This window comes from Tympanuchus pallidicinctus, unplaced genomic scaffold (genome assembly GCF_026119805.1).
Source record: "Tympanuchus pallidicinctus isolate F22 unplaced genomic scaffold, pur_lepc_1.0 scaffold5, whole genome shotgun sequence".
NCBI classification, from domain to species: Eukaryota; Metazoa; Chordata; class Aves; order Galliformes; family Phasianidae; genus Tympanuchus; species Tympanuchus pallidicinctus.
The window spans coordinates 30,141,988-30,163,516 of NW_026294769.1; the positions used below are offsets into that span (position 1 = coordinate 30,141,988).

The 21,529-nt window shown below is 42.8% G+C and overlaps 1 protein-coding gene across 3 annotated transcripts; it reads left to right on the plus strand.

The window, feature by feature from the left end:
• Positions 1-356: 356 nt before the first annotated feature.
• Positions 357-20,918, plus strand: THOC1 (THO complex subunit 1). 3 transcript variants are annotated; one of them, XM_052703404.1, is made up of 22 exons: positions 359-584; positions 846-919; positions 1,012-1,072; positions 2,334-2,400; positions 3,300-3,418; positions 4,494-4,542; positions 5,062-5,157; positions 5,448-5,530; positions 5,864-5,937; positions 6,507-6,615; positions 7,699-7,830; positions 9,126-9,226; positions 11,025-11,091; positions 11,295-11,345; positions 11,934-12,004; positions 12,850-12,873; positions 13,314-13,409; positions 13,656-13,721; positions 16,654-16,737; positions 16,955-17,102; positions 18,555-18,633; positions 20,505-20,918. In XM_052703404.1, exons 1-22 carry the CDS (start codon positions 489-491, stop codon positions 20,798-20,800), a joined length of 2,043 nt encoding a protein of 680 aa, XP_052559364.1. In that variant the 5' UTR covers positions 359-488; the 3' UTR covers positions 20,801-20,918. The 3 variants fall into 3 exon arrangements, with proteins under 3 accessions (XP_052559366.1, XP_052559364.1, XP_052559365.1); XM_052703406.1 differs by lacking the exon at positions 18,555-18,633 and having other exon boundaries at positions 357-584; positions 20,505-20,642; XM_052703405.1 differs by lacking the exon at positions 12,850-12,873.
• Positions 20,919-21,529: the final 611 nt, after the last annotated feature.

Below are 21,529 nucleotides of genomic sequence, written 5' to 3' on the forward strand. Positions count from 1 at the left end.
AAACGGTACATGTAGTAAGGAGGGAGAGCTGTGAGGAGCAGAAACGAAAAATTCAGCAAGTTCGGTATGAAAACTGGACAAAAACAAACAAAAGGATGAATTCGCGTAACCCAGCTGGCACCAAGGCTCCCGCTCAGAACGCGGTCACAGGACACGTTCGTTCGTACATAGAAACGGCAGCCCTAGCGTGACGGGGCGGCGCGCAGCTCGCCATGGCCCGGCACCGCTCGGCTCAGCGCTCAGCCCGGAGCTCCCGCCCCGCCTGCCCTCAAAGAGCCACGCATGCGCGCAACCAAGAGCGACGCGCCTGCCCCGCCCGGCCCCGACGGCCCTCGGAGCCGCGGCGACAGCGGCCCTCGCGCAGCCCCTCAGCCGCATGGCGCTGTAGCGGCGCCCGGAGGGAGGCGCCCTCCTGCGGCGGCGCCCCGCCCGCCGCCCGTCCGCGGAGGCGGGAAGGGAAAGGCGCGCCTGGCGGTCGGGACGGCGCTATGGCGTCATCAGCACGCGTCGCGGAGCGCCGCTCGGCCGGAGCGATGTCGCCGCCGCTGCTTTTTAGCCTGCCCGAGGCGCGGCACCGCTTCACGGTGAGCTCGGCGGGAAGGCGGCGGTTCTTCTCCGCGGCGGCCGCACGGAGCCTGGCCGCGCAGGTGTGGAGCTCGGCCGTTCGCTGCCTCCGCCCGCGCCGGGCCCGGTTCCGGGCCGCCGCGAGGGGAGAGCTGTGTGAGAAGCGATGTGCGGCCGCGCCTTCCTCACACGGAAGAAGGCGGCGATCCCTCAGAGCAACGTTGGCAGCCTCCTGGTTTTGCGCTGGGTTTGGTAACTTCTGTTTGTTTGCGTCTCGGTAGATCTCCACCAGAGAAGCTCTGCACCACAAAACCCTCAAACCGGTGTTGAACGCCTTTAATCAGATTCCCGGGAGGTGAGTGGCTGCCGCTCTGTATGGGGGTCGGTTTTAGTGATCCTGTTCCCGTCGCTGTGCTGTTCACTGATGGGAGGTGTTTGTGTTTGCAGCGAAAATGAGAAGAAGTGTACCCTGGATCAAGCTTTCAGAGTTATCGTAGAAGAGGAAATAGTAAGTACTACGGCTTACCAGCAGATATAAAATAAACTTGCATCTCCAGGTTCACGGACTCATAGGGTTTGGAAAGGACCCCTGGAAATCATCCAGTCCAGCCACCAGCTAAAGCAGGTTCCCTACAGCAGGGTGCACAAGAAAGCATCCAGGTGGGGTTTCAATGCCTCCAGAGATGGGGATTTCACAGTCTCTTTGGGCAGTCTGTTCCAGTGCTGTGTTACCCTCACAGTCAAGGTCTTTCTCATGTTCACCGTGGGACTTCCTGTGTTGTAGTATGTGCCTGTTGCCCCTTATTCTTGGCTTGGCACCACCAAAAAGAGCCTGGCCCCATCTCCATGACTCCCACCCATTAGAAATTTATAAATAGTGATAAGATCCCTCCTCAGCCTTCTCTTTGGGCTGCACAGCCCCAGGTCTTTCAGCCTTTCCTCATAAGGGAGATGCTCCAGGCCCCCAGTCATTTTGTTGCCCTCTGCTGGGCTCTCTGTAGAAGTTCCCTGTCTTTCATGAACTGAGGAGCCCAGAATTGAACGTGGTATTTCAGATGTGGCCTCAGAGGGGCAGAGCAGAGGGGGAACATCACCTCCCTTGGCCTGCTGGCTGTTCTCTCATCAAGTGTGGGCCAGGATCCCATTGGCCTTCTTGGGCACAGGGGCACGCTGCTGGCTCATAATCATAAAAAGTGAACACGTTAATTGAGCAGCTTCATATAGTATCAGGAAATACTGCTTATTAAAGCCATGAACGAAATGGAAGTTTTATAATTAAGGTTGAGCACGGATGATTAAAGGAGATAGTAGTTGGGGTACTGAGAGGTGCTGGTGTGTCCTTTTCTAGCAGTTCTTTGTAATGCTCATGAAATTCTGCCTAGAATTAAAACCACAGTTCGATGTTTTACATCAGGAGTGGGGTGGAGCAGGCAACCTGTTTGTAGCACGTAACAAAGCTGTTGTTACAGCTGGTGAGAAGAGTCAAAGAATGTTTTTGTTGTTACTGCTTGATTGTAAGTAGAATGTAGGATGCTTATATTTGGGGTAAATGGCTCAGAGTAAGTGTTGTAGGGACGGAAACAATCAAGTTACTCATTCAGTAAAACCTCTGTATGCATAACTGATGTTTCTGACTTAATAGACCAAAATTTTGGGAACTTGAATATCAACGTATGTTATAACTATGCCTGCTTGGAAACAAGAAGTCTGATTTCATTAAGTATATTGATGTCTGAATGGAGAAGTTTAACGCTACTCCTTTTGTTTAGATAAACAAAGCTCCATGTGAAAACCTGTTGGCAATTATTTCTCTTGCTATTAATGGAGTCACTGAAGGTGAGCATATTTTTCTCTGATCTATTGACAGCTTTAGTGGCTACTGGGTTGCTTTTAATCTGAATTTCTTGATTTTTGGTAAGATATATTCAGCAGTTGGCTTTGATAGTATGTGGTCCTTAGGTTAGTGGTTAAGTCTGTTTCCTGAAGGGGGTGAAATATAATGTAATTGAATGTGGTTATATGTGTGACATTTGTTGGAACCTTTTTTTCAGTTCTGCTAAAATCTGGGCCCATCTCCCTTGTACTGACCTGTCAGTACACCAAGATATATAGATATTTACAGATGTTTACTGAATCTGTTTTCATAACTTCTTGTGTGTGTGTCAGAAACTGCTGTGCTAATCTCTTCTGAAGAGTCTCTCATACCCTTGCATTTGTTCACTTGTTCACGTTGCCTATCAAATACTCGTTTGTTTTATTAAGTGTAGCTCAACTACATACACACCTTATCAATTGTAGAATGAAGTGGCCTCTGATTATGATGAATGCACACATTACCAAGGTATAGGGAGTGGACATACAGACTTGAAGTGCTGCTTCACTGGTGCTTAGACTGAGAAAAAAATTCTCAGACGTCTTGGATGTGTGCATGAGAACAGACTGTGGGTTTAGAAGCCTAAAAGAGTTCACCCACAGTCTGCAACGAGGGGTTCAGAACTTCTGAGATTTTTAAAATAGATACTGTTTATTATTTGTTAGGCATTAGTGCAAAGCTCTCATCTGCATATGTGTACATAGAAAAATGGCTTTCATGCAAGCTCCTACTTGAGCCCAAGCTTTTTGTTAGGCATCGTAGGAACTTTTCTTCTTTTTGAACATAACGTCTGCCAAATGCCGTACATTTTACAGCATTTCTGTTCAGGTTTGGTGAACAAAATATTCCCTGTTGCTCACAGGTATCTGCACTGCATCGACACCTTTTGTGCTTTTGGGAGATGTTCTGGATTGCTTGCCTTTGGATCAGTGTGATAAAATTTTCACTTTTGTGGAGAAGAATGTTGCTACGTGGAAATCAGTAAGTATTTTTCCATACTAGGATGTTACACCAAAGTTTTTGCATACCTGAAACGTTTTTACAAGGAGACTTTAATCGTCTTTGTGTCCATGTTAAAATAGTAGCATGAAGCATTTTCTGCTTTGAATGTCAGATAACGGAAGTCAGGAAAGTAACAATAGAAGACTATAATGTTGATTGTTCTGCTTCTGTCTCTTTTTCTCTCCTGTCTGTGGTATTTATCTCTTGTAGAAAGTGAAAAATTTACTTGAGATATGCAGTTTCTATGAATGCCTTCCCTTGATGTAGGCAGCTGCTTCCTTGCCGCTGCAGGAGATTCCAGCCTCTTCAGCTTGCAGGGGAAGAAATCTTGGGCTCTTGCTTAACAGTCTTTCCAATACAAGACTGTAGCAGTCGTGAACATGTTGCCCTGAAATACTTTTGCTCTTGAACAAGACTGAGTTTTGAGGCCTGTGCCAGGGTTCTGCATTCTTGCTATGCAGTTGTGCTGTGGCAGGAGCAGAGCTGCGGTGACAGGCTGCTCAGCTTCTTGTGCTGTGGGCACTGCTAATTGAAGAGAGAATTCTCAAGACTTCTGCCTGAGACCCTGCCTGGATTCCTTGACCTCTTCCATAGGCATTCAGGCTGTTGTATTTCAGATAACATTGTCCTCTCCAGTGTATTCATAAACTGTTTCTTATCATTATTTAAAGTAACTCCTATTTTCTTTCTCCCACTGCCAAATTATTACTTCCGTGAACGCTCAAAATCTTTTATGCAGCGCTCTTCATAAATGAATAGAAATAATGTGAAAGAACAAAGGCAACGAGTGTAAAAAAATTAGTGTTTGAGGCAGAAAAAGTGGATCCTACTCTTGCAACTCATTGTCGTGTGCAGTTTTTGTTCTTTGGTTGTGGTTTTTGGTTTGTTTTATATGAAGACTGGACTTTAATGTTGCATTTCATGCTCTCTTGAGATGTGTGGGACTGTTTGTTTTATGTTGGCTTTACACACTCACGGCTTATAACTGAATTAAAATCTGCTTCCAAAAGTTTTGCTGTCTCCTGCTGATCTAAATACCTTTTCTCTGTTTCAGAACATGTTTTATTCTGCAGGGAAAAACTACTTGCTACGAATGTGCAATGGTGAGTTTTAGTTTCTCATTGGCGCTGGCTGAGTATTAAAGAACTCCCTAAAAGTGAGTGAAAGCTAGTTCAGTAATTTAATGTACACATAAATTTGTTCAATAAGCAATAAAGGTAAGAAGCAGATCGCTCATCTTAGCAGTTATTTGTAAATATTGTTGATTAATCAACAAGTCATTCTTAACTGAGAGAGGTCCTCTTCATCAGCAGAGGCTGTTATGGAAGATCATCAGATACGTATTTATTTCTCAGCAAAGACAAGGCCCCTATTGGAGGAAATACACGAGTAGGATTTGTTTGAACTCACCTTTCTTCACCACTGCAGGAATTCAGAGAACAGATAGAGTGCATTTGGGAAAACTGTGGCTAATTGGAGGAGGTTGCTAATATTTAAATTTACAAATATTGCTTCTTTTTGTTAGTGAAGTGGGACTTGTAATTAAAAAGTCTGAAGTTCTAATGTGTGAAAAATTGAAAGTGAGACACATGCTAATATTCTTTGCTTTTTACAATATTTAGACCTTCTAAGGAGATTGTCTAAATCACAAAACACAGTCTTTTGTGGAAGAATTCAACTGTTCTTGGCTAGGTTGTTTCCGCTATCTGAGAAGTCAGGTAAGACTTTTCCATTTCATCACTCTTGAAAGGTTCAGTGTATTTACTCTTTGTCATATGATAAACCTAGGAGAGCTGCAGACCAAATCCAGTTGGTGAAAATTGCTTTGTGTTTGTATTTTATTTCTTCTACCCTTACTGTTAGAAGTGGCTTCCATTTGTTGTCATCTCAGACGTAGGTTTTAAATACTCTTTCTGAGATGTTAATAGAAGTGTCTCATAAAAAAAACAACTGAAAGAGCAAACTTAAAAATTCACAGCTTTGAAGATTGACCCTCTGTTTTCTGCAGGACTCAACTTGCAGAGTCAGTTTAACCTGGAAAATGTGACTGTTTTCAATACTAATGAACACGAGAGCACTCTTGGGCAGAAGGTGAGGATTCCCACATCGTTTTTCACTCACTGCAGTTCTGTGTGCATTTCTGTGCAGTCTTACTACTCTCCATGGTGTTCAGAACTGAATGTTTCTGATTTAGTTGTTGTTCCTCCAGACCAAGCAGCTGATTCTCAACATGGTTCTCAGTACAGTAAGCTATACAGACTTTGAGGGGGATCGAAGTTGATTAGATTGTGAGAGATAGGAGCTGCTACTTAAAATAAGTTTTCCCTACAGAAGAGAGAGATTTCCCTACAGCCTTTTTCTGAGGAAAATATGTACAAATTATAGTGGCATTTATATCAAGTTTTAATTGTCTCTTCCTGTTAGCACTCAGAGGAGAGAGATGAAGGAATGGACGTAGAAGAAGGTGAGATGGGAGACGATGAAGCACCAACAAGTTGGTGAGTTTATAGCAGTTCTAAAAGTGGAAATGGAATTTTATGAACTGAAAGGAAAGATTCTTATTTCTTGTCCTCTTTAGACAGAAACGAGCAATGTTTCAATTCCTTTAAGTAGAAATTGCTTGGAGTTGGAAGGAAACCTACTGGCTGTTTGAAAATGTTATATACCCTAACTGGTGTTCTTTCACAGTGAATCCAGATTCCTCGGCAAAGCTTGAGTAATGAGTAATGAGTAAACTCTGTGCATGCTTCTAGAGAACAAGACTGTGCTCCTCTTCATTCCACAGCAGTGTAAAACTAAGATTACTTTTGCTTCACTGTTTGTAGTTTTATTGTGAAAAAGTAACAGTAGACTGTCTGGAAGGTTCTCACAGGGACAAATCTGGATTTATGGACTTTTCAACAGGATTCCCTATTGACTTCATTATTTTACTTAGAAAATGAACAATATTTTCTAGGATTGTACATTCCTGAGTGGACTTCAATTGAATACAGTATTTTCAGTATAGATTTTTGTTGTTACTGAGGTTTTCTGTTGTGTGTTTTTTTTCTTGTTTTTTTTTTTCCAGTTCCATTCCAATAGATTATAACCTGTATAGAAAATTCTGGTCACTTCAGGATTACTTTAGAAACCCTGTGCAGTGCTATGAGAAGGTCTCATGGAAAACTTTTCTTAAGGTAATCCATCTGCATGCTTTCAACTAGACATGCTAAGTAAAAATCACTGTTTATGTGATTGAAAGTGAGCATAATGACAGAAAGTATTGAAAATGGTAGTGCATGAGGGAGCAAGTGCATATTGCTGTGCTTTAAAGTGAGTCTTTAGACAGTGAACAGCATATTAAGATGCAGAGTAAATCCTCTAATAAAATTTTCAGAAGTCAATTGCAGAAGCACTTGATATGCAGTAATGTCAGAAGTACCTTTTTTGTTATTAATCAGTTGCCAAAAGCAGAACTTTTTTACTTCATTATAAGAAAAATAGTTCTACCTACTCCTAAGTCTTAACTTTGGAATATTGATTATTTTTGAACATTAATCCCACTAGAATCCTAAAATCGACAAGATTCTAATGAAAAAGATCTCTGTAGAAGCAATGACCTGAGGGTCCCCTTCAGCCAGCTGTTTCAGTTTTGCTTACGATGAAGATTGAGGATGATTTATTGCAAAGATAACATATTTCTTCACGCTTGGTCAGTCAGTTTCTATTTCATAGTAAGAAGCTCTTTTTTTTTTCTTTCTTTTTCCTAATCTTCATTCTCTGTACTCTGGAAATAAGAGGGAACATCTGCACAGACATCCTGATATGAATATGGTTAATAAAGCCTACCTTCTCAGCTTTAACAAAAAAACAAAGTAACAAGAAAACCATGATTTTGAGAGAATGAAGATAAGGTTTAAGTCTTTCACATGACTTTTACTGACAGATTTTCTTCAATTTTAAGGCTCTGAATTGGTTTTCAAGGGCAGGAGTGCAAACTTCACTCTAACTTATTTACCTTTGCGTGTGTACATTCTGAGCATCCTTCATGGTGTTTGGATGTAAGCACTATCATCGTGTATCACCTTTTGTTCTTTGTAACATCTCTCAAGGAAGCATTTGTGCATTGTTTGCACATACCGTGTTTTCGTGGTACTTTCTATAGGCGTTGCTTTGGCAGTCTTCTAGCAGGTCTGCAAATGATTTTATTTGCTTGGTGTTAAGACTATTAAAATATTCTAATGAAATTCTTTTTCCCGTGGTAAATAACTGTTTTATAGTACTCAGAAGAAGTTTTGGCTGTTTTCAAAAGTTACAAATTGGACGACACGCAGGCTTCCCGAAAAAAGCTGGAAGAGCTAAAAACAGGTGGAGAACACGTGTACTTTGCCAAGTTCCTAACCAGTGAAAAGGTATGGCATCTCCTGGCTCCCAGTCAGGGGAGGGGAGGTTGAAGGGAACCTGGAGAGAGAATCTAGTTCAACTCAACTGGAGCAGGCTTTGATCTGCGCTGTGTCCAGCGGGGTTACGAAGGTCTCCACAGATTCTCAGAGTATCTCATTGCATTATTTCACCACGTTGTTAATTAAGAGAAATTTCTTCCATGTTTTCTAAATTAGTTTTATTTTCTCTGTGGTTTCCTTCTCTCGGTCAATGATCTGGGGACTAATGTTTCTGGAATAAGAGTAAAGCAGTAATGCAGTAAAGCTCTTAACTAGTTATTGTGTTTGATGTGTTTTGTTGCATTTTTAAAAATGATACTGAAAGAAGAGCTGATGTAAAGGCAATTAAAAACACCATGGTAATATCTTCTGAAGATTTTGACTGGTGATGTGTTACCCCCATTTCCTGCCTCTTAAGAGTCTTCTTTAAAATTGCCTTGAAAAAGATGAGAGTTTTGAACTCTGTCAGAGTTAACTCAAAAATACAGCATTATCAGATTTAATCCTAAAGTGTTTGTCTTTAGTTTGGAATAATCTGTAGCTTTAACTTCTACAGATATATAATGGTGGGCGACAGAAAGCAAGTTTCAAAATGAGTTTTCTCTTTCTGGAGTAGAAAAGAGGAGAAGAGGCTCACAGACCTTTAGTTTGTGTATCAAGAATTTTGTCATAATGTGGTATTGAGCTGATTGCTAAATAAGCACGTAAGTCAAAGGTCTTCAAGGAAAAAGAATCTTCAGAGTTCTCTTTGCATGAGCTATCAAGCTGCAGCCCACGGGGCAGAAACCAAGCAGTGTCAGCGTGCAGATGCTGAGCGAACATGTTGTGGTAGCCAGGTCCTTATGCTGTAGCCAGTAGTTGGTAGGAAAAGGAAGCAAGCTGTCCTTCAGCTACTAAAACCACTGAATATTTGTTTTCCTGAATTCTTGTTGATTTCAAGGTGACTGACTCGTTAGAATAGGCAGTATGAAATGGTTTTAAAAAGAGTTTAGGAATGTGCTGTCTGTTCTACAAGCAGTTCCTCAAGGCTCTAAGAAATTGATTAAAAGCTTTGATAACTGGCTTTCCTAAATTGTGGTGAATGACAGTTGCACTGATCTTAGCTCTTTGTGGTGCGCAGTCCTAAAAGTACAGGTAAAACTGAATAGTTTTTGTTGTGAAAACAGTCCCCACCTGACTTAGCTGAAAATATTTGTTGGATTTTTGTATGTTTTGTCAGTTACGCATGTCTCTAAAATATGTGTAATTCTTCTGTTTTTGTCTAGCTGATGGATTTGCAGCTGAGTGACAGTAACTTCCGCCGTCACATCTTGTTGCAGTATCTAATACTGTTTCAGTATCTGAAGGGACAGGTCAAATTTAAAAGGTAATACGGAAGTGTCTGTGTTTTGAGTTTGGGGAGCCAAGACCTCAGAGTTAAATAATCCAAAACATTTTAGAAGAGCTTTCATCTCTTCATTCCAAGGTTCTTGTATCTGTGGAACCTTGCATCAGTAGACGAAAACTGTCTGCGGTTATTTTACAGCAATACGGGGGTGGTCTCATTCTTACCTTTCTGTGCTCCTCTTAGTGTGATTTCCTACCCTCCCTTCCAGCAGCTCTGATGTTTGTTAAACTGTGTAAAGTTTGTGCAGTTCACTAAGCTAGCAAAAAATCATCTGCTTGTCTTTGCAGAGTTAGTTTTCTGACAGGTTAGTGAGCTGAGTGGGGTCTCAGAAAAGCAGAGACCACCAGGGTTTGTTTAAGATGACTGCTAACCAAGAGATTCTTTCTCTGGTATCAGTAAGCTATTAGGTAGTAGTGTAGGCTGCTCGTAGACTCAGAATGGAAGCCATATATGCAACCAGCTCTGCGATCTTCTTGTGACATTGTTTGCTGATCTGTTTCTTCCTAGTGCACTGAAGAATTCCATCTGAAAGAGCAGTAATAACCATGGCCATTATGGCTTTTATTAACTGGCGGGTCAGAACAGAGACTGTCTCTTTCTACTCCATACCCTAATGAATGCTGAAGAAAAACTTACCTGTATGTTCATGTTGTGCTGGCCATATGTGTGCATAAAGATGAATGTTTAAGGAGGTTGTCTTTCAGCTGTGATACGCTGCCCTTCAGAAACAGATCTCAGATAACTTTTCAAACTAGATCAGTCTCATTATCTTCATTCTATAAATTATGTACAAATGCAAGTCAGTGGCAGGGAAGGAATAGGATTCAGGTATCCTGAATTGCAGTTCAGTCCAGTAAGAGGTAATAGTTGGTCATTTTAGTGACTGCTCGTTAAACAGTGCACTAAAGAACTCACTTCTCAGCAATCAAGGATAATGCAAAATATGAATGGCATCATGTAACACTTGGTGCAGGTGTTGTAAGATAATACAAATTATTCCCTTCCTTAAAAAGATCTTTTTTTGAAGAAATCCTATTAACAAAGAGAAATTAGTTCTAAAAGCCTTTTTCGTGTTACTGGATTAACCATCATCATATATCTGCCATTTAAGGTACCTAGTGCTTTGTACAAATCTGGTTTGTTTTTAAAGCATGTAAATGGCGTGGAGTCTTTTTGAATCAAAACCATCTAATGTTTCAGTTAGTTAAAAAAAATCCATCTAGGAAATGAAATAAGCAACATTCTAGTGACAGCACAAGGGGGAATGGTTTTAAACTGAGACAGGCAATATTTAGGTTGGATATGAGGAGGAAGTTTTTCACACAGAGGCTGGTCATGCACTGGAACAGGTTGCCCAAGGAGGTTGTGGATGCCCCATCCCTGGAGGCATTCAAGGCCAGGCTGGATGTGGCTCTGGGCAGCCTGGTCTGGAGGTTGGCGACCCTGCACATAGCAGGGAGGTTGAAACTGGGTGATCATTGTGGTCCTTTTCAACCCAGGCCAATCTGTGATTCTATGATACCCAAGCTATTGTATTTATCTCTCTGTATTGCTTGCACTTTCACTTACTGATTGCTACCATCAGTCACACAAATGGACTTCCTTTTGCATGAAATTAAACCTGACAGTACAAGCCCCTCTAATTAATTAGGTCAAAAGGTGGTCAGCTCGTGGGACTACATTAGAGCATATTGAGAAGACTTTCCTCAGCTTCTCTCCAACTCCTCTGAGGAAGCATATGCTGTAAATGAGAAATGATTTTATTTTTTTTTCCTAGTTCAAACTATGTTCTAACAGACGAGCAGTCTCTTTGGATTGAAGATACTACAAAAGCAGTTTACCAGGTTGGTACCAGTAGGTACTTCTATAAAAATCTGTGTGGACAAAGTAATTACCTGGTGTAATATTGTGTCAATAACCCTTAAAGCAAAAAAAAAAAAACCCACCATTTTCTTTGTTGGTTTTTTTTTCTAAGTATTCTGCTCTAAATAACAATGTAATAAGTTAACTTTTTTTTTTTTTTTTTTTTTTCCTCTCCCCACTGTAGCTTCTTTCAGAAAATCCTCCAGATGGGGAAAGATTCTCAAAAATGGTAGAGGTCAGTACTTTGGTGCATGTCTGAATTGAGCTGAGTGTAAGGAGTGAAAAATCTGTATTGGTTGAAACAGGCTTTTGGAACACAGATGTAATGTCTGGGAGACTTTTTATCTTACCCACTGAAGAGGATCTCATGCATCTTTTTATTTCGTAGCCACATTTTCCCCATGTTTTCATGAATGTGCATTTCCTGTTTCTCCTGGGGAAAAGTGGGGATGTGCACATATGTGCTTGTATACATGCATGAGATGCTGATGGGATCTTTACAAGAAGGAATGCCAGGTCCAAAGACGTGAAAATAAGACACAAGTGGAACTGTGTTATATTTTAAAAAACTTCTTGTCTTCCCTCATTTCTTCTACCTTGGTACCTCTGTTCACAGAAGAAAGCCTTTTCCATAGTCATTGAAGAGTGGAAGTGCACTACTTTTGAATAAGCAAAACTAGCTGCCTACTGTGGACCTTCGAAGTTGTGACTGAAATACACCCAATCAGTTTTTCCTTTATTTACAATAGCTAAATTAAAACTCATGGGGCCAAATTTTAAGGTAATTATGATCCTAATAACGGGGAATATTCTGTTTCTCCAGCATATATTAAATACTGAAGAGAACTGGAACTCATGGAAAAACGAAGGCTGCCCAAGCTTTGTGAAAGAAAGGTACCTCTCTTACTAAGTAGAAACTTGTTGCTTACTTGAAATGGTGGCTCAGCTTTAGAATATTTATCCAGTGTCTGTGAACTTAATGAATCAGAGAACCTTGACATTACTGTAGTTGGATGTCCCTTCTGTGTGCAGAACACTCTTAGATGTCTGTCAAAAGTCATAAGGCTTCATTTTGCTAATGAAGAGATGATGAGGCATATGTGGGTCTCAGGAAGGCATTCCTCATTCGTGGCAGCATTTTGTTCTCTCAATACCAAGGGTCCCAAGACGGGAGGCTGACAGTGTTGTGTCCCTTCCTGTCTCTGGAAGGTGCTAGGATGAAGAAGTGAATGCCTTGTACAAAAATACCAGAGCCACGGGCACTATGGCTTTAATAGGGTAGCAAACCTGGAATTTTGTGTTACAGTTTCCTCTTATATACCTTTATTGATTAGGTTTTTCACTTAGTTGTGATCACTTAGCTGAAAGGAAACTATGGTTAGGTGGCTGTAACCGTCAAAAGATTTCCTGTGCAGTTAGTTACTAACTAGTGCCAAACTTGAACTTGGTCTCTGTATGTCTACTTGACTTTCTTGTGGTGGTGACCAAAACATTTCCATCCCTATTCTTTCTACCCACCGCCACAGCCCTGTTTTGGTGAGGAGCAGCCTGGTCACCACTTCTTTGCAAATTTCCATTTGTGGAGGGCTCAGGTAGAACCCTCTCTTCCTGAATTCAGCCATTGGCAAAAACGGGGTGGGGGGTGGTGAGAAAAGAGAAGTTACTGTTGGGGGGGAGGAAGGGGAAAAGTAAAGTTTTGAAATTTGACTTATTTATAAATGTTCTGTCTCCTTCTTTAGATCTCAGCCAGAGTTTCAGCTTGGGTAGGTCTTACCCTAACCTCAGTGAGTTGGGATCTCCATTCTCTGATCCCATGAAATCAGGTGCAGCTGGGGAAGGAGAACTTGCAATCATAGTGCAGATGATCCCAGCAGCAGAATAGATCACACTTAGTATGTGGTGCTGCTGCTGCTGGAGTAAATGTGATTTGCTTCTTTCTCTGTTTCGGGACTGATAAGCCTTGACTTTTGTGAGTTAACTGATTTTGGTGTATGGCAAATCTCTTTCCTTATCCCTCTACTTTATGTTCTCCATCCTCCTCTTTTCCCTTTTTTCTTTCCATTCTGATAATCTCCATCCTTTTGAATACTTCCATTGTGATTTAACTCAAAGCTATCTGAAATGAAATAACATGATTTTCTTGTCTTAAGTATTACTGGTTTGATCTTAAAGAGCACCTTGTTTGTTTGTTTGTTTTCTGTAGGCCTCCTGATTCTAAGCCAATGAGGCCTGCAAGAAAGAGGCCAGCTCCAGAGGACTTCTTAGGAAAAGGACCAAACAAAAAAATTCTTATGGGGAAGTATGTTGGTTTTTTCCCTCTTATTTTGTTACGGTATTTTTTTCACAGAGGGTTTCTATGGTATCTCTTCTGTTAGTTCCTACTATGTTTGTATTACAAACCTTCTGTCACGTGCGTTAGTGTAAAGAGTGGGATGAGAATTTCTGTAGCATTGTTCTGTGTGCCTGGCTTTGCTGATTGATGGAATGTGGAATGCTGGAATGATGAATGTGGAATTTAATGTGTGCCTGTGGTTCACTTTTTCAGTGAGGAGCTGACCCGACTTTGGAATTTATGTCCTGATAACATGGAGGCTTGTAAATCTGAGAGCAGGTAGGTGAGCAATGGCATGTTGCTGTCTAAAGCCCACTTCCAGCACTTGATATATACAAAATTAGTTATTAGAGTGCTACATAAGGAAAGTGTTCATCATACACAGTATGCCATGTCACTGTGCGTTGTGAGAGAAGGCGCTTGCATGCATCTCTGTCTTGAAATGTTCTTACAGAACACTGGTTCTGACTAACGTTTATGTTGTCGGTAATTTTCATTGCTTAGTAAAATCTGTGCTAAAAACACAGATGGAAAGTCTCATTTTTATATGAGGTGATTATATAATTAAGTACCTTACACGATAAAGGAAGACAAAGTTAGCAGATTTTTAGGTAGGTACATGTTTTGAGCAATACCAGATGAAATATATGAAATAAGATGAAATCAGCTAGCACGCATGTTTCAACACACATCACATCTACTAGTGGTGCAGATGTACAAGCAGAAGGGATAGCTAATAACTGCATTTTGTTACAATTGTAGGAAATACTGAAAATATCCTTTTATTTAACTGCTTGTTAGAGAGCACTTAATTCCCTTTTGTGCTGATGTGGAAGTTTGGGAACCGTCCTATTTCTTTTCGGAAGAGGGCTTTGCTGGTAGCATCCAAAATGGCTGTAGGTGCCTGTGGAGAGGTGCTAGGTGGCAGGCATCCTGAATTGAGGAACTGCTTCTCCAGAGGTTGAGAGCTCTGCTGAAAAAGCTTCTTCCCTTTTTGTGAAGCTAAGATATGCAGGAAGGTCCTTACGAGCTCAGAGGCTGAAGGAGTTGAGCTTGGCACTAAGCTTCTAATTCCTTGTGCGTGAAAAGGAGGAAGAAAAAGCAAAATAACAACAAAACCACGTACACAAATGCATGCTGTGGTTAGCAGGCAGGAACAGGTCCCGGGGAGTCTAGATTCACTTCCAAGTTTTGTTATGGGTTCTGTGTCTGGACACTGTCAAGACGCTGTAGCTTTTTGCTCTCTTGTCTTCATCAAAATGGCATAATCCTGCTTTACCTGCCTTCCTTTTAGGTAGCTGTTCTTGGGACAAAATGTTTTAAGTTTTTGCATAGTGCCAAATACAGTAGGGTTCAAATGAGATGGGTTTTTGAGATGCTGGCTTTAGTTCCAGTACTCAGTAGTAGGACTCTTAAATATGCCAATTCCCCTTTTTCTCCCTTTGATTCTTTTTCCCCTTCCTTGACTGATCACTAGGTTCTGGTGTAGAAGTAGATGTATTTCTATCAAGTAGTAGACAGCAGAAATACAGATGGTGGGTCTGCTTTGCACCACTGATAATCTTGGCCCACAGTAACTTACAGCTCTAAGTAAGCTTATAGTTTTCAAAGCAGCAAACCGACCTAATAATGTGAATATTGTGCCTCTTGTTACATCTTTCTGATCATGGTGCCTTATATCCTAGTTTGAATATCTTACAGAAGCAACTGCTGGCTATTAGAAGAATAGAGAAATCAGCTGCCCTTTTAGTACATCCCCTAGGAACCACAGATACTGTATTTTAAATCATGTTATCACAGAAGAGCTGAGGTTGAACGGCACCTCTGGAGGCTGTGTAGTCCAACCCCTTGCTCAGCTCGAGCAGGCTGCTCAGTACCCTCTCAAGTCAGGCTTTGGATGTCACTCCATGACACAGCCTGCAAGCAGCGTGTTCCAGAGCTTGATCACTGTCACAGAAAAGTTTCTTCGTTTGTGGATTGTGGTGTGTTGGTTTTCTTTTTTTGTAGTTTTTGTTTGTTTGGTTTTTTGTTAGGTTGTTGTTTTGTTTTTTTTTTTTTTCAGCTCCTTATGCTTGCATGGAATTTCCTGTTCCCTGAGCTTCCCCTTGCACGTCAGATGTTTCCATCCATGCACAGCTTTTTGCATAGGCTCGCATTTCTTGTACCAGTGAGCCCAGAACTGGACCCAGCTTTCCAGATGTGTAGTAGCAGTGCTGAGCAGAAGAGAAACATCATCTCCCCTGGCCTGTTGGCAGCCTGAGGTGCTGCCACCCTTCTTGGCCACAAGCTCACACTGCTGGCTCACATTCGCCTTCCTAGCCACCGAGACCTTTTCTGTTGCAGCTGGGCATCTCTCAGCATGCCCTGGTGCCTGGGGTTGTTCCTATGCAGAGGCGGGGCTTCACTTTTCCCTTTATTGATCTTCATGGGGTTCTTGCACCCAATCCTGCCTGCCTATCAAGGTCCTGAGTACACAGTGACCATAAGTAATTGAAATTGAGTAGGGATAGCATTCTAGCTTTCAGTGGTTGCAATTGAAACTGGAGTGACTGCATGTGTATAGAGCAGGAGACCGTGTTTGTTTACCCTGTCCTATCAGATCACACCAGGTGAAGCAGCCATTTTAGATTCCTGAGTGTGAGCTGTGCATGTGAGAGCACGTCTCAAATGCAGCCAGCCGGTTGCTACGGATACTTTTACAAAAGTCTGTTTGCCAGAAGTCGTGTCTTGTCCTGTATTCCTTTGTCACCAAACCTGCTTTAAGATATCAGTGTGAAGGGAACTTACAACAAGAGGGGGACTGATGTTTTAGATAGTGATAGGACAAGGGGAATGGCTTTAAACTAAAAGAGAAGAGATTTAGGTGAGCTGTTAAGAAGAAATGCTTCACTCAGAGGTTGGTGAGGCGCTGGCACAGCTGCCCATGTAAGCTGTGGTGCCCCATCCCTGCAGGTGCTCAAGGCCAGGTTGGATGGGGCCCTGAGCAGCTGAGCTGCTGGGTGGCAGCCCTGCCCATGGCACAGGGTGGGACTGGGTGGGCTTGGAGGTCCCTTTCAGCCCAAACCATGAAGTGATTCTATGATACGATACACCTTTCCATATGGCTGAAGGGCTAAGTGTGTATAATAGGCAGATGTTTATGAAGAAACTGAAGAGCACTTACTTTAGAGTAATATGCAAGTAATATTAAGCTCTATATTTTATTTTTTAGGGAATATATGCCAACACTGGAAGAATTCTTTGAAGAAGCCATTGAACAAGCAGATCCTGAAAACATGGTTGAAAATAAGTACAAGTACGTGGGCCTTTGTTTTGTTTCACTTCATTTTCATGTTTGGATTGCTGAAGAAAACAAACTGTTTGCTGCGATACTTTATATCTGTGTCAGACTCTATTAATGCATGAGTCTTCGTAGGTTTGGAATAGAGTAATTATAATTAGGAAACTACTCAGATCTTTTTGTCCTTTTATACGTAACAGATTGGTACCAGCTGGATTTGTGTTCATTGCAGGGCTGTGAACAACTCTAACTATGGATGGAGAGCACTAAGACTGCTGGCACGCAGAAGCCCCCATTTCTTCCAGCCAACAAATCAACAGTTCAAGAGCTTACCAGAATATCTAGAAAACATGGTAATCAAATTAGCCAAGGAGCTGCCTGTAAGTGGTATTATCCTCTAATAATAATATAATAATAAATGAATTAATTTGACTTCCTGCTTGTCTCCTTCTGCAGTCCATTTGGTACATGGGGAAAAACACAAAAAAGTTTGTACAGTAAAGGAAAAATCGCAAAGAAAATTGATTTAATCCTTGAGGATAATGTTAAATTTCAGATAACATTGTCTAACAACTTCACTGCTGAGCTCTGCCTTCTGTTCTGTGGACGAGCAGCTGTGGCGATCCAAGCTTTTCTGCACCCATTGCAAAGTTGCTAGACAGGAATGTTTGTGCTGAGCTGCTTGGGCTCAGTGTTGTGGTGCAAACCACTGCTGTGGAGGATACAAGCTATGCTACAGCTCCCGGTGTGAGTAGCTGTTGTCACTGGGGCAGCTGCCTGCAGTGAAGGGCAGAGGATGCAGCTGAGGATACTGTGGGAGATCATTGTTACAGAGCTTACCAGAATTCTTCTGGCAACCCCCTGACTTTTAATACCTGTGAAGTACTGGTGGAGCTGCAAATGCAAAGGCATTGTGTCTTTGCACGTTCAGCAGTACAGATTTGAGGCAAGGGCCCTTAGGGGTCTTTCAGGTTTCTCTTTACGCAGTGGTAAGGAAGGCTTATGCTGGAGAGGGGTTTGTTTCTCAGCCTTTGAGTTAGCACAGCCCAGCTGTTCCTTACGGATATAAACCTGTGGTTCTATACGTGAGAGCTTTCTTGTCTGCAAACTAAAATGACTGAGGTGTAATGGTTGGTTTGTAATATGTAGCCTTCTTGTTTGTTCAGCCATCAGAGCTAACTGGATGCTAAAAGTGATTTTGGAAAAAGTACTGGGAAGGGAGAACTGTAAAACAGGCACTCAATGCAGCGTGCCTCATGCTCCTCCTGTCATGTAGCAGGTGTTATGGCACGAAACAGACACCTGGATAAGGCCTGTGACTGAGATGTAGGATAAAGGAATCTTTTGTTCATCTTATCTGATCTACAGCTTACATAGAATGAGAAATCTGCTGTTTGCTTATGTGTTTGCCACCTGTAATTGCCTACTGGGGAGTCTGACAGTACAGAGAACTTGAGGAGTTCTTAAGACAGCAAGGAAATAAGTTTCCCAGTGGTGGAGACTTAAAGAAGGTTCTGGAGTTTGAAGTTTGTGCTTGTTTGTTTTAAAGAAAGCAATAAAGCAGTAGATGTGATGCTCTTGTTGTAGTTAGTGTGGAGAGGATAGGAGAATCCCTTGAAGTCAGTGGGACCTTTCTTAGGTTTTTTAATTATTACAGTGTACAGTGTTGTATTATCACTGCTGGCTACAGAGGGCTGCGGGAGAGTTTTAGTCCTCATTGTGGGATCATGTTAGATTTTCCATTCTAATGCAGATGCCAGGCACCATCATAGAGCTGTAAAATTTCTTTAAACACAAAATTCATCCAATGATGTTTAGTTCTCTCATTGTAGCCTCCTTCTGAAGAAATAAAAACAGGCGAAGATGAAGATGAGGAAGATAATGATGCTTTATTAAAGGAGAACAATGAAAGTAAGATTTGCATGTTCTTAGTATTCTCTTGATGCATAGAGTAGAAGCTGTGTTTAATGGTAGTTTCTTCTGAGGGTTACCACTCTTGGTTGCCCTGGCACTCCTCACTTGTGCCCGCATTCCTACCAGATTATGTGCCCTCCCCAGCTTACACAGCTGCAGCACCCCTTGGTCTCATGCTCAGCAGTGCTGACGGTATCTGACTTGTCCAAGCTGGAGAGGTGTTTTTGTTAGGAGCCTCTTTGTTTGTGCCATGAGGTGTATGTTTACAGAATTGCTGGGCAGTTGTAGCTGAAGGGTCCGTACCGCTGTGTACAAACCTCCTTGTGCGTTCCTCTGCACCTTTCCTCTTCTTTCTGCCCTTTAGATGTTGTGGCTGAGGGCTTCCCTAAAGCTGGGGGTGTAGCCGTAAGACTTTGAAAAAAAATCTGTTCATCTTCTCGTGTCTTTGCTTCATCTTCATTTAAAGGCAAAAGCTTCTCTGACTGAGGAGACAAGAGCCTTCCTGACAAATGCCATCTCTTGTTCCCCTCCATGAGCCAGCCCGTTCCTTTTTGCCTCTTGCCCATAACCTTGGTTGTTGTGCTCTCACATTTCCTCCCATCTCCTGTGTCTGTGAACTACTTCCTCCATCCTCATTCATGCCTTCATCTCGTAGTGCCTTATCCCTTGTGCTCTGTACCCCTGTCCATGAGCTCTTGTCCCTGGCGCAGGCAGGAGGGTTGTGCAGGGCTGGGATCTCCCACCCGGGGGCCTCAGGATTTGGTTGCGAGATTTTTGTTGCTGGAGAGCTGCCGGTGGGCCTGTGTCCATGTCGCTTCTGTTGTCTCCTCCAACAGCCCCTGACCTTCATTTCCAGTCTCTGTGCTGATAGTGAAGTTCTCTTGAACCTAATACTGCCTGAATCCACCAACTGAACTGTGTACATCTTTCTTTAAATGTTGTCCTAAAGCAAAGACTGTGGTCTGCGCGGGGTGTTTAGAGCTAATGGAAGTGATCTGGGTGCTTTTTGTTCTTCTGTCATTCGTGCTCCTTGGATCTTTCCCATAGGTCTGGTGGATTTAGCTCAGATCAGTGAGGATCAGTGAGCTGAGTCCACACTTACCACTGTGAAGAGCTGGAGCTCAGTCTGTGCCCACTTACTGTTCGGGTGGCATGAGGGTGAGCAGCTCATTAAAATCAGGAATATGCTGACTTCCTGTGCATAATTAGTTCAGTCATTACATGATTTTTCTTTGAAAGTGTGTAAAATAACCATCAGTGGCAAACCACAGGTTATAACCCGCGATGAGCTGTACATGGGTAATTTGCTTGTGTGGTCACTTGGCTTCTCAGCAGAGCACAGGAGTCAGAGTTGCTGCTGTGATGGTGGAATGAGAAAAGTCCTTAGAGGACTGACTGCATACTGAAGCTGAGCCCCTGTTCATGCCCTTTCCCCATTTTGCTTTGTGGCTCCTTCGCTGCTCTTTGCAAATCAACACAGTGTTACCTGGGTTAAGTCTGTAACGTGAGTAAGGGTGAGAGACGGTCAGTGCTGAGCCACTGCAGCTGACTCACGTACTGCCAAGTGCAGGCTCCCTGTGCACATCCCTGCTTTCACTTTGGCAGAGGCAGCTCTGATGTATGTGAGGCTTCAGCAGTTCTCTCTCAGTCAAGCAGGCTCTACTTCAATGCGGGGACTAATAGGGGGTGTTCTGCTTGAAACCCAAGTGATACAGCCATACAAAGCCTGCGCTGCTGAGCAGCTTGTAAAGGCTCACTGAGGGGCTGTTGGTGATGAAATCAGAGGTTCAGAGCGGGGCAGCTCAGGGAGGGATCGCAGTATCTGCTTGAGATGCTCCCTGAATCTTGATTCTTTTGTTTTCTTCCAGGTCCAGAGGTACAACGGGACAAACCCATGACAGGGGAACAAATGGAAACATTTGCCATCAGGCTGGGGGAGCACTGGAGAGCTTTGGCCCCCTACTTGGAAATGAAGGATTCCGACATCCGTCAGATCGAGGCAGATAGTGACGACGTGAAGATGAGAGCCAAGCAGCTGCTGGTTGCCTGGCAGGACCAGGAGGGTGTACACGCCACTCCAGAGAACCTGATCACTGCGCTGAGCAAAGCGGGGCTGGGGGACCTTGCCGAGAGCCTGACCAATGACACCGACACCAGCAGCTAGCCTGCTGCCTCCCTTCTTCTTGGCGAGGTTACGGTGATACCCTTGGTACTAGGAGCAGGTCTGTGACAGGTATCTCATTTCAAAAGAAAAAAAAATCAATAAACCCTTTTTATAATAATCATGGTTTCCCCTGTTTTCTGAGAAAATAATTATCCATCCTTTGCACGATTCATTAGAGATGATGGAAATGGAAAAGGGAGGCTGGAGACTGGAGTTGCTCAGTGTGGGGCTCAAGAGGAAGCACTCCTACATCCTCCTGTGGGCGTTGGCAGCTCTAGAGCATGATGCTGTACCTGCTGACAAATGAGACGCTGAGCTCCTCCCACTGGGGCTGGGTGGGAGACACCAAGGCATTGTGTGCATCCTCAGTGCTGTAGGCTTTGTTCAGCCCTGCACAGACGGAAAAATTCCTTGTTTGTGAAGCAGCAGGGTGTTCTGGGACAGGGAGCAGCTTGCTGGTTGAATACAAGCTGTTCCTGTAGCTGAGTTTGTTCTTTGTTGAAAAAGATCAAGTGTTTTGTTATGTTGTAGCCTGCTACAGCTTTGGTTGGGGCCTGCTGTGGCATCACTACCATCAGGGAAGTATCTCCAATGGCCATCTGGATTGGAACATCTTTTAACAGCTGTCACTTCCCCTGGTGTTCTGTAGCTGAAGTAACATGGCCATCTTGACACAGGGAAAGCTGGGGTTAAGGAAGGCCCTAATGGATGGTGAATGAAGCAGCTGTG

Coding starts and splice junctions, on each gene's coding strand:
- THOC1 (XM_052703404.1), top strand. CDS start 489: ATGGCGTCATCAGCACGCGTCGCGGAGCGCCGCTCGGCCGGAGCGATG. Junction 4,543..5,061: donor CTTGCTACGAATGTGCAATG/GTGAGTTTTAGT, acceptor TACAATATTTAG/ACCTTCTAAGGAGATTGTCT. Junction 9,227..11,024: donor GGACAGGTCAAATTTAAAAG/GTAATACGGAAG, acceptor TTTTTTTCCTAG/TTCAAACTATGTTCTAACAG.